The sequence below is a fragment of the Cheilinus undulatus genome, linkage group 7 (assembly GCF_018320785.1).
Source record: "Cheilinus undulatus linkage group 7, ASM1832078v1, whole genome shotgun sequence".
Taxonomy (NCBI): Eukaryota; Metazoa; Chordata; class Actinopteri; order Labriformes; family Labridae; genus Cheilinus; species Cheilinus undulatus.
In genome coordinates, this window is record NC_054871.1 from 24007655 (window position 1) to 24023193 (window position 15539).

Genomic DNA, 15539 nt, shown 5'->3' on the forward strand with positions numbered 1-15539 from the left:
TCAAGCACTGCCATAATTAAGATCAGCTGATCCCACACAAGCCCTCATCTGCTGATTTGCTCCAAGACGCTATTCGCCAATCGCTCTCATGCTAACCTATTTACACTGCTCATGCCTGGATACGCTCTACTGCTTTCGCTACAAGCTGCTCTTGTTACCCTCCTCCACCCCAGCTCCTCCTTTAACCTGCTCCTGACCTAATCAATATCATTCTGTTGTCACTGATGCCTAATCCTCTCTGGTTTTTGCTGCTTCTCACCCTGCCTTATTGGCAAAGGAAGAGCAGGAATGTGTGCTGTTTCTGCTCGATGCTTTCCACATAGGCTCATGGAAAGGCAGGGGGATCCCAGAACAGCCACACGTCAAATATAAGTAACAACATAAATGCTAAGCAATAACTGCTAATAAAGACATATCTATAGCTCCAAATCATGTGTGTTTCTTGACAAAGTGGTCCTTGTGGTAGGGTACCACAAATATGTAGGGTATCAGCTTACCTGGGCACACAGATGGAGACTTACAACAGAACAGCTGGACAAAGGACGGACAAAGCAACAACAAAAGAGTTGTGGAGGTCCATGTGAAACAGAGATTCTAGTAAATTAATTTCTTAACACCACCCCAGGTGTAACAGACGTGTGTCTGTGTGGACATTGACAGTTCTTTAATTTAAAATGCACTGATCTATTTTTATGCATAAGGGGAGCATAAATAAGCCTTTATAGTGTGCTGTTTGTCAGCTGACCACTGGCCAATCTATTGCTACTGACAGGTTGGATGGATTTCTAGCAGGTTTGACATTTTGGTCCCAGGACAGCAAGCACTTGCACAGAGAGAGCAGAACCGCAAGCATATTTTCCACCTTTTTTTCCTCTGTGAATCATCTGACAGTGTCTTTATCATTATGACCACAGCGACACGCCTGTCTAATATGCCTTCCCCTAATCACAAAGTTATGAATAAGCAGTAAATATCTGTCTACCTATGACTAACAGCGATGATGTATCATTCTAATAGAACTGAGGGATGGTTTTTTCCCCACACTGTTCAGCCACAGGCACAGCTAATGCTGGGTGGTAAAGCATGAATGCTTTATAAGTATTACTATGAGAGGCACAAGGTTTGCTGTAATTATGACAAACTATTGTGGTGACACAAATGTTCAAACATCAGTCATGGGTCAAAACATAGCAGAATTTGGCTAATCTTATACAAACCAGATAAAAACTGGAAGCTGAGAGACTCTCCGCACAGACTTACAACTATGCAGAACCAAAAAAATCCCAACATAGCTGGTATTCCTATCAGTTAGTTGATAGAATATTTGTTATTCTTTAAGTGCTAGTTGTTCTTGATAGCAATGCTGTGTGAGAAAGAGATGGCAAGTCTTTTTCAATTTTGTTTGTAGCTATTTGAGCAGTGCAAACAAGACAATAGACATGGCCTTAACCTCTGCCTGAGAGACTTTTGAAAGGAAACATCATAGGCATCGGTGATAGACTTCAGTCATACAATTTAGGCTCTCAGATCATTTCAAACTACTGAGCCGTACTGAGTGAACATATAAAAAATAGATTTAGTAGCAAAGTCTGAGCTAACATTCCACCATGACTATTAGAGAGTTGGCTTGAAATCAAACCATGAATGCCCAGCTTAACTGTCTTCTCACCAAAATACTGCTTATGACAATGATGGAGGCAGCTTTTTCTATTAGAATGATGTACCTGTGGCATCAGCCCCCAAAAGCTTTGTTTGTCTCTGCTCTGTTTACTCTGCTCAGCGGACTGTTTTATAAAGTCACCCAAATAAAACAACTCAGTCTTAGTATTTTCAGACTTTTCTACAACAGGCTCATTTTAATGACATAGCAGAATAAAATCAATCAAAGCCAAAACTGGGATCAACACCAACTAGTTCTTTACAAAATCTTTGAACAGCAGTGACCCAAGGGGCCATAAAACATCTAATATTGTGCCCAATCAATGCACTGAAGGAAAGATAAATCAAAGGGTGGTCAGCAAGAATCATCTATGAGAGGGAAACATAAACTGCAGGTCATGCAAACTGTGGATAAAAGCTAGTTTTCTGCTATGGTAGCTGTTTTGTGCCAACTGTTGTTAAGTGGAAACTCTGGCTGTTTCTAATTTTGATGACTATTCTGAAGTGTGCCTTTCGTACCTAAATGTTTGCTGAATGCTTTCCCAACAAACATTTGTACAGTCTATAACAGATGCACTAATACTTTGGCCTAGGAATATTTAGCATCTTCGGATCTCTGTTAGATGCCTTACGGCGCTTTGAAACCCATAAAAAGGCTGATTCTCAGACCTCTTTAAAATCAGAGTCATTCCTCCACTTGGTGTTCAGCTTCACACAGCTGACCTGTGTGCTACCTTTGTAATTGTAATGCTGCCTCAAAGCTTCATTTCTTTTTTGGTAGTGTATTTTTATGCCAGGTACACATGCAAATGTAAACTTTAAAAGCAGACACACACCCACACACGTACAGACTATGCAGCCATAACAGACGATCAACAATCACAAAACTGATGACTAAGGAATAAGAAACCACTTTTACCGGTGATGTGTGAGCACTCAGTCGAAACACTTGGTTTAACTTTAGTTTATAGCCCATGTTAACAATGCCACGGCAGAAAATGAAGACATCTCTGAGGGGACAATTGCCCACGGACATCCCATCCACAACACTCTCTCAGCCTTCTGACTCTTCACCACTCCAGTTAGCCACAAGCAGGTAGAATGACAACTTACGAATGAGAGGCACGCTGGCATTAGCCGTCCCTAGCTTGTTGGAGGCGACGCATGTGTAGTTCCCATAACGATCCTCTGTCATGTTGGTCACTGTGAGGACTGATCTGGAGCTGAGACTCTTGATGTCGATGCCTTGACCCTTGATAATCCTGCGAAAGGGAACACAACCACGAAAAGTTAAGATTTTATTTCTCACCCACACAGATACACATTGTCAGGAGGCGAGGCTGCATGAGTCAGGGCGGGTACAAATGTTTGTCTTCCTTTAGTGGATCCTCAGATTGTACAGCACTTCATCAGCCACTTCAACAGATCTATTTGTCCCTTGGTGTATCGCGTCTGCCTTGGAGAGACACTTTGAAGCACTGAGAGGAGAGAGAAATGACCCAGGGGTGAACCAGCTGGGTGCCACTTGACATGTCGTTCATCGTTTTTTTGCAGGTGCAGGGGTGGATTACGATAAATCCTACTCCAGTTGTGCCTAGCATCTGTGCTGTGAAATTGACAAATATTTAATTGTTTACTTTGGTTGGTGGTGATGATCTCTAACAGCCTGTAGGGATTAAAATTCACTCTGTAACGACATATGCTCTGCACCAAATAATGGCTTACTTTGTTTTCATCAGGGAGGTCTTTTACAGCAACAGATTCACTTCAAGCTTCAGAAACCTCCAGGGGGAAGCCATGTGCTAACTTGGCTTTACTCTGGCTCCCCATGATCTCTAGCATGGCTGGGATTGTTGAGAGAGAGCCTCCACTTGGAAACTCTATGTTTGACCTTGTGTCCAGCAAACATCCGCAAAATGTTGTTGCTTCTCCTATGGCGCTCTCTTCAAATGTTAGCTGAACTTCCACTGATAATCTTAGTGGGTGTCTAGTCTCTACACTAGTCCAACATCAAACTAGTCGATGCTCCCCTCTGTCATAAAGAAGGATGCACTCCCTTCTAGCAAACCCACACATAAAAAACGCAGCCACTTTTGTCGAAGAATGAAAGAAGTGACACATCAAGAGAAACATTTGCTTGTCAAAACTGTCAGACGATTTCCCTAACAGACAGCAGCACAGCACTGGTGAAATGGAGCACTCACAGCCAGTGTTAATCTTTCACAGATGCTACACATGTTCAGTGATAACGTTCTCATTCTAGTGTCCTTTTCACAATAAGGACAAAATGAAGAAATCACCATTAAGCTCTATAAGAAGTCACAAAAAAACAAGTACTTGAATTAAGAAAAGCCTAGAATCATGCCAACTTGCCTCCTTAGCAATTTGAATAAATTGAACCCACCCCATAATTACAATTAGCACAGTGTGAGCTGATGATTGAAATTGTGCTCAACAGGAGTGGGTAATGGGGGTAATTTGGTTTTAAAATTCAAGAACTGACACTTGAATCCAGACTGATTGATGTATGTGCCACGAATGATTTAAGCCAGTCGCCAGTGAGCATTTTATCAGGATGCAGCATGAGCATGAGGCACAAATAACTCTTGTTGGAATGTATATTTGGGAGCTCCCGAGAGGGTGGACGGATGCTAGAGAAAATACAAGCTCTGTCTCTGGAAATAAAAGCAAAAAAAAGACCCCTGTAAGATTACAGTTTCATTTGATCTTGTCTACAAACAAGAATTGATCTGATGAATCATCAGACAGTTCAAAGTCCACCATTAAAACAGTCTCACACTACATTTATGCATGCAAAGCAGTTTTAAACAAAAATCAAAGGCTCTCCCCAAAACCGCACCCTTTTCACTAAACAGGGTATGGCTTTTGAAAATGAAACTAATGCTGCAATACCATTTTATTGAACATAAGCATTTTTCTCTCTTTCTCCTTTAGTATACTCCCCTTCTGCATCAGCACACTGCTGCATTCAGGTCTTTCCCTGATCAAAGCAGAGCAGTAGGTCTTTTTTTAGACTTGTGTCAGAACCTCTGTCATTCTTTTCTAAACTTCTGACACAGACTCAAAACGTGTTCCTTTGAGCATAGATCTGCTAGCTGCCACCAAGTCTTGATGAAGAACGAAACCGCAAACCAACTGTGGTGTCTTTCTTTGGACCTTTTCTGGCAGTTTTTATAGAAACTGTTTGTAAAGGTGTTGATTCATTGTTTACCCTTCTGGAACCAACTCCTCTAAAAATTATACCCCTAATGTCAAAGAAAACAATAAACATGGCCTTGAATTTGGATTTACTTTGTCGTGCTTCCTTCATCTCTGGTGTCGATGGTGTTTTCCAACTGTCATTTTGTCTAAAGTTTCATTGCATGTTATCAATCCTTATTACAATTGGGGTTTCCTTCATTTTTTACAAATTGTCTTCACATATTTGCTTGCATGTTTCCTTGTTGGTATAACTCTGACACAGACTTTTGTCATGTTCAAGTTTTCATGCAAAATTTGCAGAACTGTCTCTTTATCGATGGAGAGCATTTCCACTATCATTCTTCTACTGAATCACTGATCTTTTCGTATGATTTGTTCAATTTCAGGGCGGGCACCTTTCATTCGTGTTTAGATGGTCGGTCAGGATGGTCTCATCAGACCAAGATTCCTTTTCGTCAGTTGTTCAAGCGAGTGTGTGCAAGAATGAAACAGCAGAGCCTGCAGTACAATACAATACAATACAGGCAGAGAGACACACAAAGTGACAGAGAACATGTTCTATTCTGATTGTTTCACAGCAGTTAGGCTGTAAGTAACTTGGAAACAACAGATCTTAAACTCGACACGAAGGTGCAGGCTTTTTGTAGGCTACTTAAGTAGCGCTGCTCAGTGTCTCTGCTCTGTCCTCCGTCAGAGACCCAACTCCTGTAGCCTGTTTAATTCACCGGTGAGTCAATGCAGGGTATAATATTGCCTGTTTACAATGTTACAATGTCATTTAGCAGATGCTTCTATCAAAAGTGACGTATATTTGAGAGCAAGAACAACACAAGCAAAGATCAAAGATCAGTCGGTGCCAAAAAGTGCTTCAAGTCCAATTGGACACAATTGCTGCCATGCAATGTTAAAGGCAAAGCACATAATGTATACAGGTTTATATATATATGTACGGTTTAAAGCCCGAAGAGTAGCCCAATTATCAGGGATTAATGGACAACGTGGAGGCCTGAACTCTGCGAAGGTGGTGTATATTGAGAAAAGTAGGGGACCAAGCACAGACCCTTGAGGCACCCCTGTTGATAAGCCATGCAGTTTGGACACTCTCTCCTCCATGATACTCCATCTACTCTACCTCTGTGAGGTAGGACTTAAACCACTGGAGGGCAGATCCTGAGATACCAAGTAAGGGGGTGTGGAGAGGAAGATTTGGTGGTTTACCATGTCAAAGGCAGCAGACAGATCCAGCAGTAAGAGAACTGAGGACTGACCAGCTGCTCTAGCCAAACGCAGCAAATCTATTACCGACAAAAGTGCAGTTTCAGTAAAGTGGTAAAAACATGACGATTATTTTCCTGGAATCTCACAGTTATTTGTAATTTATCATTTTGATGTTTTGGGGAAAACATGTTTAGTATGGCATTACTTTCAGTGAAATTCTACCCTGAATTTCAATCACCAGACATTGTTTCAGATTTCAATAGTGGGACAGAGATGATATCATTGATCACAGTAGTGTCAAATTATTTATTTCTTTACTTTTGTTATTTCTTGTATTAATGAGTGCACTATATAGACCACTGCTGATACCCCACTACACAGAGAATAGGGGAGTAGAGGTGCTGAAAAAAGAAATTCACATCAGAGTTGCAAATAATAACTTCTATAATTCTGAATTGGAAGTGGTGATATTTTCAAACATACACTATATGGACAAACGTATTTGGTCACAACTTGTTATTATTGCCACAGGTGTGTAAAAGCACCTAGCCATGCAGTCTGTATTTGCAAACGTTTGTGATACTAAATGGGTTATTCTGCAGAGCTTAGTGACTTCAAGCGTGCTATAAGATGGTTTGTGAAATTTCACTCCTGCTGAAAATTCCACAGTCAACTGTAAGTGATATTATTCAAAAATGGAAGCATTAAGGAGCAACAGCAACTCAGCCATGAAGCAGAAGACCATGTAAAATTATCCCTGTCAAATAAAAATTAATGAAATGTGTTGTGAATTAGGGAATCACATTGAATTCAAAATAAGCACTGACTCAAATTGAAGCCACCAGAATTTAAATCAGACAGAGTCATTAAATACTGGAAGATCATATCTCTAATAGGGCATAGATTTTGGACATAACCATGATATTTTGCACATATTTTACAGCTTCTTTTGATGCTTCTTGATAAAAATAAAAAATGTGTCTCTTGGATAACCAAACTGTTGATAAGCTGTATATGGTTTGCAACTTAAACTGTGATACAGCTGCACCTAATACACATCTGGGTAATGATGCCAAAAAATTGAATTAAGACACTTCATGAAATCAAATTGGGCTCACCTTTTCTCGCCTTTGTACCACTCGAATGTAGGAGAAGGCACAGCTGCTGCTTCGCACCTTAACAGAGCTGTGCGTCCCAGACCAACTCCATGGCTTTTCATCTCATGGATAGATGGAGCAACTAGAGGAGGGAAGAAAAAAAGGAATAAGTAATGTTAGCAGTCAGATGAAACATCTGTGTTAACACCAGAGTAAGACAATTTAAAGAAAACGTTTGAATGATAATAAGACAAGAGAACAGGAAAAGAAATGTTGAATTTGAGCTCCCCCGCCTCTGAAGTGTTGGACATACTGTAAAGTCAACAGTCAGGGCCTGCAAAGGTGGAGCTGGGGAGGGGAGAGGGCATCCATGCCCAGTGTCGGAAAAATGAAATGAATTGCACTGCATGGTGATAAATGGCTTAATGGAAGTTCAAAGACTCCGTGGAACAGGAAGGTTCTGTGAATACAAAATGAGGCTCCTTTCATGTGCTGCAATGTGGTGTACATCTTTTTGCCAGTGCTGTGAAGGCAGCTTTACATACAGACTTTTCTGCAGTAGTCCAGTCTTTTGTTCTTCAAATATATTTACCCTGCTTACAGTTACACAGTCTTGAAAGAAAAGAAACTAATAATTGAAGTTAAATAGACTTACAACAATGGCATTTTGTTGGATACAATGTGTGGCCGGGAAAAACCGGCAAGACAAAAAAATCCAGTGCTCTAGCCAGTCCCTTAGGGACATAATATAAAATGCTTTCTCTTATTACATTTGTAATTATTGCCCATTATCAGAATAATGCAGAATTCCTAAATTTTGGAGAGTAAATAATATACAAACAGCCTCTGTTAAAGCCTGGGGGGAAAATTAATGCATTAATGTAGATACCTTTCTTTACTGAGGTTTCATACCCACAAGAAATTTCAAGACTGCTTTCCTGTCTGTCCATTAATCAGTGGCAAGAAAACAGTGGGAAAAAACAATCATAATAAGGCACAGGGCTCAATCTGACATTGTGTATTGTGTAAACTTGGCTTTACTCCCAAAATCCAGACAAATAATAAAACTGTTCTAAACACACAATCAGATCAGCAGCCATCTGATGCACAAAACAAGCAAAATTACTTTGTGTCAGTCACAGGGATTCTGATTAAAAGCTTTTGAAAGATGGTAAAAGACCACACTCTTAGGGTCAGTGCTGCTGCTTGCAGTAAATTGCCCAGCTATGTCTGCAAGAGAGACGTGGACTATTTATATTCCTGACAATGAGCCTTTAAGAGCATGCTGTCAGTCAGAGCTGTAGCCTGAATCCAGTGGAAGGACTTGGCCAAGTGCCTGCAAACCTTTACTTCCAATTGCACTTGGAGATGTTCCTAACAGATGACCTCAATATGAACTGATGTTGCTTTGGACACTGAACCTCAAGGTACTAACAGACAACAAACTGGCCAAATGGCACAAAATGACTGATTTTATCCAGAAAAGTTTATCCTACAGAAAAAGAAGAGTAGTCCACATATGAAAACACTCTGATATGTCACACATAATTGTATTTCTGTGACAAATAGACATTGCCAGTGTCTGGGTTTCATTTTAATGAAGACAATGCTTCATTATGAGCTCCCTGTATGCATGAGCTTTGTGCCAACCTGTGAGAATCCACATAGATAGATGTGGTAGGATGCAACAGATCTGTGCAAGGTGAAAAAGATACATGTGAGCATTTGTACATGATGCATATGATCATGTAGGAGAGAAGCACTGGGGTGACAGAGCGCTCTGTGATGATGGATGCCCTTCCACCAACCTTTTCGTGCATCCTAATGAGACCAGTGCTATGACTGCTGTATGTAGATTTTCTCTCCTTGCATATATGTGCCAGTTACAGTGTTATCTTCCGTCTTCCAAGGCTGGGCTGAATAATCTGAAGGACTAGAGAGAGTGAATCAAGCAATGGATTGTGCTAGGTCTTTTCCTGTTCATTTATCACTGTATGAAATGTTGGATGCCATGCTGGGGGGTATTAGTAGACCTTGACTGCCTCTGTGTGTGTATGCCCTTGTATTTTTGAAATACACCAGCTCAAAGTAAGTACACTTTTCTGATTCAGTCTTGCTTCAAAAACTTCACAAACAAGTTCAAACTTCACAGATTTCTTCAGATCTTCATCTATTTTAATCACACAAGGCTTTCACAGTGTCCAAAAATCAGAGAAAGCCTGAAGAAAAGTTAGGCTACACCAGCCTCTTTGCAAAAAAGCTACTAGAACTCTTTGTAAAGAAGAAAACAGCTTGTGTTAGCATTTGACAATGATCTTAAGAGAAACATGGCACAATTCTTTAAGAAAAAGCGGGGAACAAGGAGAAAAAAGTGTAAAAGTGCTCTTTTGCACTGAAATATCAGCCAATAGCAAGTATGACAGAATCAATGTAGTACGCTGACTGACAGAGGCTTAGAGAATCCTTGTAATCCTCCAATAGTGTCATTGTGCAGCCATTGATTATCTGAAGCTCCTGAAAGCAGCAGGGTGACCCGGCTGTGCAGTTACTTGGACAGTGGACATGGCGTCCTAGGCAGGTATGTCAATACTTGAAACCTAACGCTTGGAGCCACTGTCTCTCATGTTAACACTGATAATACAAAACTGTAGCCAAAAAGCCTGCCTAAATTCACTACTTTCATGTAGATGTCCTTTTTGGAAGAAGGAGCATTTTGATGTGCTCCCTTTTATTTATAACCAACTGGATCAGCCTTTTGCCAAGATGAACACAGCTTTCTTCATAAGGCTCAAAGGATTTCCTGTTTGTAATCATATGGTTAGTGTCTTTTAATTGATGTTGGTTAAAGTCTTGGCAAGCACTATAAGATTAAAACTACAAAGGGATCCAGGGATAATTCTTTACATATATCATATCATCTTCCTGATCTAGTAAAGAATTTGCACTCAAGGTCCTCCTTTGCTGTTGTGTAACAAAGGAGGAATAACTATTAAAATATGGCAGATTTATTTCATGTCAGACTACACTGGAGCTTCTAGCTAATTAGGATAATTCCAAAGTTATTTAGTCCTTCACCACCAAAGTCATTCAACTTCTGGAACACTTCAGAATATAAAATAACACCCTCTATAATTTTGTAGGTGGTCTGAATGCTCTGATTTTATATGCATATCAATAATATCAAGTCTTTCCAATTTAGATCCTGGCACTGAAATCTTTTAAGACAGATTACACCCATAAAATCCAGTCCAATCCAATAGTTCCAATTTCAGCTTGCTGGCATGTGCTATATCATCATATATTGTGCAATACAGCATAAGGATTTTGAGAGTAATGCAAAGTAGAGCACTAAAACTCATGAAGGCCCAATAATCCAGGTAATTTAGTGTCTGGAGAATGCTGTGTTGGGGCTGTAAATCATTCCTCCAGTTGTGGTGACTCCACCAGATGGGGGTAAGAGGTTGGGTCCAGGAAAAGCACACGCACAGAAGAAAAATGGGTGATGTGTGACAAACGGCTGGTTGTGGTCAATCACAAACCCACTTCCATTACCCCTGCATTAAGTAGAGCTCATGGTCAGAACAAAGATGTTGTGCATCTGTACAGAGTGCATGCACACAAGCTTGTTAATGATGAATAAAACGTTGGACCTTCTCTCCATCTAATATTAATGGACATGGATTGTTAAGAAACCATTATATCTTAATGTAAAGGGCCTCACTGGGTCTCGCGCCCTTAGTAATCCTCATGTGACTATTAATGATTAATTGGTGTGCTTCAGGACTGAATATGATTTATTTAGCTACAAACTATTGTTTGCGAAGAGAACGTTGGCTTTTTAATTAAAAGATCAATTAATAACCCTACCTCTTCAGCCAGATTTGAAAATGAGTTTTCATTGCAATTAAGAAATGGACTCATCAGTGCATGACTTATCAGCTTACACACAGAGACACTGTTCCCCACTGCCATCTGTGGGCTTCATTGTCCTGTTTTTTGTTGGTCAGGAATGGTTCTGCTGCCAAGATTTATTAATTAATTAAGATTTTATTCAGAACAGCTAGGGAACATTGTGTTCCTTCTTTTCATACAATGCAAGGCATATAAATAACCGGCTTAGTGTGCAGGAGCGTGTTGTTTGACAGCGCAAGGGACTCAATCTATTGTTAGTGTTTCACTGTTAATGATTCAAAGTACACAAATCACACCTTTCAAACTAAATTCAAGTGTGAGATGAAGTGGCTGCTGTGATGAAGACCTCACCAATATCTGATAAAAATCTCAACATCCTTAAGGCTAAAAAAAGGGTTAAGTGAGTCAGCACCTGCTGTGTAAAGATGATTTTAAGGTCATTTGCCTTTCATTAGTTTTCCGGAGTTATTTATGTGAGAAAATTGCACACCAAGCTAAAAGATGAAGTGTCTGTGTGTCAATTTGTTTCGAAAGCAAGAACATTTATTCTGTAGAAGATCAAGATTCTGCTCACTTACTCATGCCCCGTATGCGGCAAGGAATCCAAATAGCAATCAAGACAAGAGCTTTGGAGAGATGTAGAGAGATGGATTTACATCCAAACAGCTCGAGGGTACTGGCTTTAACTCTACTTAGGATTGGATCAGAATCCAATTCCAGGAAGCCTTCTCTTTTGAATTGTAAGCCACAGTATTTCAATGGATACTGCAAACTGTCGACAAGTGCTCAACTGAGACTCAGTGTCTGATGTTTAAGAAAATACAGATAATAGATTTCATTGAACTGTGGAGAGAACATTAATTTTACCTTGAATCACCACCACTACACAAACATCTGGACACAAACACACAACAAACACAAGCATTTTCCCTAAATTCCCTGTAAAGTGAAATCCAAACTTTGTGTCTTAACACACAAGATATGTTAGACTAAGGCTGCTGAAACATGGGAAAGCACTGATATCTACACATGACTGAATTTTTGATTGAAGCCTTGTACACACTGAGTGATTTTGGGCTGTCCCAGACGCAAGGTGACCAACTGTGGGGATATCTTTGGTCATGGCTCTCCAACAGCAGTCCTACATCGCACTGTGAGATGGGTGACGGACGGCCGTTGTCATGGTCTGGGTGCCAAAGATACTGTAGCCTGGGATAAAATTCTGACAGAGTCAGAAATTTAGGATGGCCTTCTCACGATGTGAGATGTGATATGTCATAGCTGGCATAGACTGTGATTCAGCAAGTATTTCATGTCGCACAGTGTAGCATGCCAGAAATGTATAAGATTGCTAAAAACACATAGTTTGTAGGGGGCGTTTAGACCGTTGGAAAGTTATTCACATCTTTCCTGGCCTGGTTTTATTTTAGCAAGGCAAATATTAGCCCATGACATCACCAATCTTGATGGGGACATACCCCACCTCCTTACGCTACAATGACATAAAACCACCTTGCAATAACCACAGTCTATTTTTAGCTTATGTTACTGCCCTCATTCATCACAAATAGCCACATGCTGTGTTTTTGTTTATTGTGAGGTAAATTTCCAGAATCTATCAGCCACGGTAGCGTATGGGTCATTAAAAGCATCATGCCAGAGAGATGTGTGCCAGAAAACAGTACATTTAATCAAATTCTGCCTCTCTGCTTGGGCACAGAGCCAGGCAGCTTTGCTGATCAGAAGCTTTTTTTTTATTTGAGAGGATTGTATTTCTCCTGAATGGGTGTGGCTTTAGTTCATTCAACGACACACCCACACCATCCTAGAACAGATTTTACTGCACCATTTTTCATGTTTTTGAGGCTTAATTTAATGAACATAGAGATGTTTCTCATAAATAAAACGTGGCCTCGTGTTTCATAACATAGTGGCCTGTCATACAAGAAACCTAAAGACCTACAGATTTTTTATCACTTTGTATGGACTTTAAGATAAATATTCATTTAAAATAAATGTTCATCTTAGCCTGACATGCCAGACAGACTGTTTCGTATACAGTGCTTAACAAATTTATTAGACCACCACCCAAACTAAGGTTTATGCCACAGCTGCCCTAAATTGACAGCATTGGTAATTGCCAAAAATCATTTTTTTTGTTTCTGCAATGGTTTATGCACCAACATGTAGAAGCTCTTTAACCCAAATGATATTTTTCATGCTAAAATATAATTATTATTGTTATCCATGAATTTTCAAATTTACTGATTAACAAAAAAACTGAAAAAATAGTAAAGCACATTATTATTTCTTGATTAATATGTCAAATTATTGTTATTTACTTGCATTCCTGAACAGAAAAGTTAGTTTTAGTGGTTGAATGTTCTGCTTGATTAATTTTTGACTTCTCAGAGAAGCCCAGTGAGACGGCTCAAATTTGGGTATAAAAAGGTGAATTCAGTTTGAAATTCCTCATTCCTGTTCAAAATGGTAAAACATCCGTTCTGCATTAAAGCACTTGATGATGCTGGATGGTCTCTGAGACAACTATGACAGCTGGTCTAATAAATTTGTTAAGCACTGTATATCCATTGCATAAATATTTCACATTCATCTGGGAAATCTGTGTAGATTGCGTCTGGGAAGGGTGGGACTTTTCCAAAAATTCTTGGTCCGTCACACTTATTACCGGCCAATCAGGACCGTGTTCGGTTCAACACAAACAATGTGGATTGGAGTTTTTCAAGATGGATTTCCATGATGACAGATATGGAGTGGGGTCAATCCATCTGCTTTGCAAGGTTATTCTAATCAAGGAAAATCTTTAGCAAAGAATCTTAAAATGACTTAAAATTGGGGCCCGCTGGTAGTTGAGTGGTTTAGGAGCACACCATTGTACGCGGGTAGCCCGGGTTTGAATCAGGCCCGAGGCCCTTTGCTGCATGTCTCTCCCCCATTCTCGTCCCTATTTCCGAGTATATCCACTGTCCTCCTCTATCAATAAAGGCACGAAAAGGCCCAAAAATAAATCTCAAAAAAAAAAGAAGAAGAAAAAAAAAAAGAAAACCCTTAAAATCAACAAACATCTTAACGTGTATTTATTTATTGTTAATTTTCTAGTTGTCTCTTGACATTGAAATGTTGGGTGGTCATAAAGATGTCTCCTGACCACAAGTAAAGAGGTTTAGCCTCTCATTTATCTGAGATGTTCATGACTCCCCCAAAGAACTGTGTCAGCATAGTGAGAGGGAAAGGTGGTGGGAGTATCTATCAGGGCAGAGCTTGAATCCCAAACAGGCCCAGGTGACGTGGGCTCTAGAGAAAGAGGCAGGGCTACAGCAAACAAAAGACAAGGTGATGTACAGAATATGAAGTCTTCACAGTACAAGCCTGCATTTCAATGGCACCCAGAAATTGATCAGTACTATGCCTTTATGGCAGACTAATGTGCATGCTCGTGATTAATTAAAAATGACCATAGTTTTGTCGGCCAATTATTGTAAGCGGGAGAAATAAAGTCTTTTTATAAACATGGCCATGGTGAATATGTGAGCAGAATTCACAGCTGCAGGGTACTGGAAGAGGAAGGAGGCGTACAAATGGCTGGCAAACTGGGAAGCACACAGGGCACAGCTTCACTCTGCAAAGCAAATGAAACCTTGCCATGAAGAAAAACAAGTGAAATGGGAGAGGGAGGGATGCCTGCCCTGCCTCTAACACAAAGCCTAAAATGAGATAGGAAGGAACAAGATCATACAGACTCTCCCTGAAAGTTGCATGGAAGGAAAAAAAAAAACTTTGTGGAACAAAGCAGAACCCAGGGTGTCAGAGGTACCCAATTAAACTTTGAGATGTGTGCCTAACACACTGCTGTAACGCTTTGAAGATGGATGTTAAGAATATGAATATTCACCTCTTATTCTCAAGGAATGCTCAACCTAGAATTAAAGCCTTACAGCTTAGCGTCTCTGAAAATTAATCAAAATAAAATGAATGTCCGTGACTGTTGTGATGTTTAAGTTGAGGGTGGAATTTATTAAACAGTGCTAAAAATGGGCCAAGGCCACTGGAGAATAGAGACTGGTTTTATCTTATTTTACCCTCTCAACGATCAGGACAACCTGTTCTTGGCAGCTGGTTTGTCCTGATGTTCAGACTAGATTATCTGGTAATGTGAGGATTTTACAGAAGGCTAGCCAGCCGATAAGGGTTTCCAGATGATTTCAAACATTTTTTAGATTTAGAATTCAAAATCTGGGACCTAAACAGCCAATGAAAGAGTGAAGGATAAAAGAGGACAGCTGTTACTGGTAGCTCAAAGCAACAGTAAACATTCTAACCCTAGAAGCTAATGTTAGCTAACACGTGTCCGCTGCCAGAAACCAAAATAGTACTTTCTCACATCTTTTTTCTGCTGAAGAAAAGACGACC

General features: G+C 40.0%; 1 protein-coding gene across 2 annotated transcripts in view; it reads right to left on the reverse strand.

The window, feature by feature from the left end:
* The window catches only part of negr1 (neuronal growth regulator 1), a 238307-nt gene that overhangs the window by 55304 nt on the left and 167464 nt on the right, over window positions 1-15539 (reverse strand). For both annotated transcript variants that reach the window (XM_041791271.1, XM_041791272.1), the window contains exons 5-6: window positions 7218-7338; window positions 2773-2921 (exon numbers count right to left, since the gene is read on the reverse strand). In XM_041791271.1, coding sequence (XP_041647205.1) covers window positions 2773-2921; window positions 7218-7338 — 270 coding nt within the window. The remainder of the gene's footprint in view (window positions 1-2772; window positions 2922-7217; window positions 7339-15539) is intronic.